The sequence below is a fragment of the Loa loa genome (genome assembly GCF_000183805.2).
Source record: "Loa loa unplaced genomic scaffold supercont3.550, whole genome shotgun sequence".
Taxonomy (NCBI): Eukaryota; Metazoa; Nematoda; class Chromadorea; order Rhabditida; family Onchocercidae; genus Loa; species Loa loa.
In genome coordinates this window covers 24452-27332 of record NW_018108730.1, presented here as the reverse complement: position 1 = coordinate 27332, position 2881 = coordinate 24452, and the positions used below count along the sequence as shown (strand labels likewise).

The following is a 2881-nucleotide window of genomic DNA, read 5'->3' as shown; positions in this document are numbered from 1 at the left end:
GTGCAGCAAATCATAATCTTTCTTGACAAAGTTTTCTGGTTATTCATCATGTAGAATTACAGTATTCAAGAATAAATTTACAGATATAGGTCGATAAATTAGTTGTAGACTGAATGCTGGTCAAACTGACAAAAACCACTGCGTATATCCGTCAGAGTTCGAGACATCGTCCTCAAGTTTATTTAAATTGCTATAGGATATGATGTGGGAGCGGTATTTTGATTTAAGATTCAATGATATGGACAGAATTAACTTACTAATTATCCAGTTTTCAACGAACTACAGTTCTGAAAATTGACTATATGAGTTTAAAGAAAGTCACAAGCATCAACTAATATATCCTACAAGCTTTATGTACCAGGTTTTGATTGTAATCGCTTCCTAACCAGCTAATCAGGAACTTCTTCGAAAAAAGTTTTTTTTGACTTAAAGTTTCTATGATCCGGTGATAAATGAACCATATCTCTCACTCTCTTTTCAATCCCTTTCAAACCACAAGCTGCAAAAAAGGCATGACAGTGTAATAGGTCGTAAACTAAATCTTGAAGAGCAGTACGGAATTCGAATAAATTCATCCGTAAATGTCACTACTCCAACAACAAAATTAGCAAGCTATGTCGTACCGCATTGTGTCCGGACCAATATCGCAGTTGAGATCGGAGCAAATTAATGACAAATTAATTAATGCAACGAATACTTTCGGATATATCGGTTCAACATTGTAACTGCGACTTCAGATATGGCAAAGCTAGTCGAAATTTTTGTTTTCGTCATTTGTTGTGGTGCAATGATGCCGCCTGGCGTTGTCCCCGGAGCTGTCCCCGGAGGTATTTATCTCGTCTATTTTTATCATTCCACTTTACCTTCAAATGAAGTGAAATTCCCGGTGACACCCCTATCATCCCCTGTCAGGTCATTACTTTTCCGGTAATTTGAGTTCTAACTGTTATCAGTACGAATGTCACAGACGCTCATTCTTTACCGCGAAGGCGACGAGAGTAGAGTAATTGATACTCAGATGGTTTGACGGAATGGAATTCATAAAATGTATAAACCAGAATTACATCCTATATCCTAAAGGGATGATTAATTAAAGCGACAGTAACAAATTCAGAGATTATTTGTTCCGCAATGTTGTACTGATATATTCTGGCATCAATTTCAGTTATGGCGATTGTTATGCATGGTGCAGCTGACAAGTTATGGGACAATGACCAATTAATAGAGACAATGCAATTAAAATGTATGTTTACATCATGGAGAATTACATACTAGTATTGTTTAATTTTGAATGATTGTTCATTTCAAAAACATCCAAATTGACAGCTCATTCATAGTAAGCAGTTTTCTGATTCATTCATTAACTTCTTTCAATTAGATAAGATACAAATTTACACAATTATATGTACTTAATGGTATTATCAGTATGATTATAGTAACGCTGACAAATTGTGGCACAATGAAGGACGCAAGATTGCCTGATCTGGAAGAGAATCTGAGGCTTTTCGTAAGAAACACTCTTGAATTGATAAAGTGACAAAGTTCATAAGGTGGAATTAAGACATCTGATAAAAATTGACGATCACATCTCGACAAATTAAGAAGATCGCAGTAATAATAAGACAAATCGATGAAAGGAAAGTTTTAAGATAAAGAAAAAAAGAAGGAAAGCGAAATTATTTAGTAAAAAAAATCAATTGAAACCAGAGTCATAAATTAGATCCAACTGTACCATAGTGAGGGCGCTGTCAATCTCTCCTTACCTGCAACATAATTAATGAAATTAATTTTCTATATGTGACACAATCATGATATTGAATATCACCTGAGCAAAGGGGATAGTAGAACAAGGGACCATAAGACCTGGGACAAAGAAGGAAAAAATGGTGTAAAAGATAGGAAGATGGCGTCACTGTTACACATTTTTTTCGTTCTCTTCCTTCATTATAACAAGCAGATACATTACTGCATTTGGTCACTTCATCTACTTTTTTACAGTCTCGTCTTTCATAAAATTAGATTTCTCTGTTAACTGGCCATCATTCCTTCAACTATATTCGATTTTATTAGTCTTGCGTTAAAATTTCTCAGAACCATCCACTCAATTTGCTTTATGTTGCAAATACGCCAATTTCTGCAACCTTATTCAATAACTCCGAAACTGTCACGTCAACCATCTCACTTACCTTCGCTGATGGAGGAACTGTAACAATGACGACATTCACTTGCCACATCTTTTTTTTATGACACTCCCTCCATCTTTGTTGTCACTCGCAGTGTTGTTATATCATTTATGCTTTGTTTCTTTGATTTCCCACTTGTCCCATCGAGTTTTGAGAAAAGTAAACAAAATCAACTTAACTAATAAATAACAGATCGTAGCGGGTATTGCTATTAGTTGTAATATTAGTTGTAATAGTAAATTGGAATCGATAAATCCTTTATCTGTGTCCAATTTCTTTGTTACCGTTTCTATCAACAAATCATGGTCGATACAAGTTAAACAATGATTCTTGATGACATTCTTACGCAGTTTCGAAATAAACATTCGAAGGAAAAACTGCAAGAATTTGAAACCTCAAGAACGACACTGAGGGCTTGACAACGACACTTGACATTGATTGCATATAATACTGATCAGATGAAACATTGCTCCATTTGGTTTATGAAAGAAATGACAATCGTATTGTAACCCTACTTTTATATAGTATTTAGTATTGATACAGTATATTTTTATATAGTATTTATGTAGTATACCCCTACTTTTATACAATATCGTATTGTAACCATATATATATATATATATATATATATATATATATATATATATATATATATATATATATATATATATATATATATATATATATATATAATAATA

At 33.4% G+C, this 2881-nt stretch overlaps 2 protein-coding genes across 2 annotated transcripts; one reads left to right on the top strand and one right to left on the bottom strand.

Annotated features, from left to right (window-relative positions):
- Positions 1–739: 739 nt before the first annotated feature.
- On the top strand, positions 740–1537 carry LOAG_18813 (hypothetical protein; the record flags this gene model as incomplete). The annotated part of the gene is made up of 3 exons (XM_020451476.1): positions 740–827; positions 1166–1243; positions 1437–1537. The coding sequence occupies 3 exons, from the start codon at positions 740–742 to the stop codon at positions 1535–1537; spliced, it is 267 nt and encodes an 88-aa protein (XP_020304738.1).
- Positions 1538–2578: 1041 nt separating this feature from the next.
- LOAG_14218 (hypothetical protein) lies at positions 2579–2881 on the bottom strand (the record flags this gene model as incomplete). The annotated part of the gene is made up of 1 exon (XM_003149717.2): positions 2579–2881. A coding segment is annotated over one exon (303 nt), but the record flags the coding sequence as incomplete, so codon positions are not given.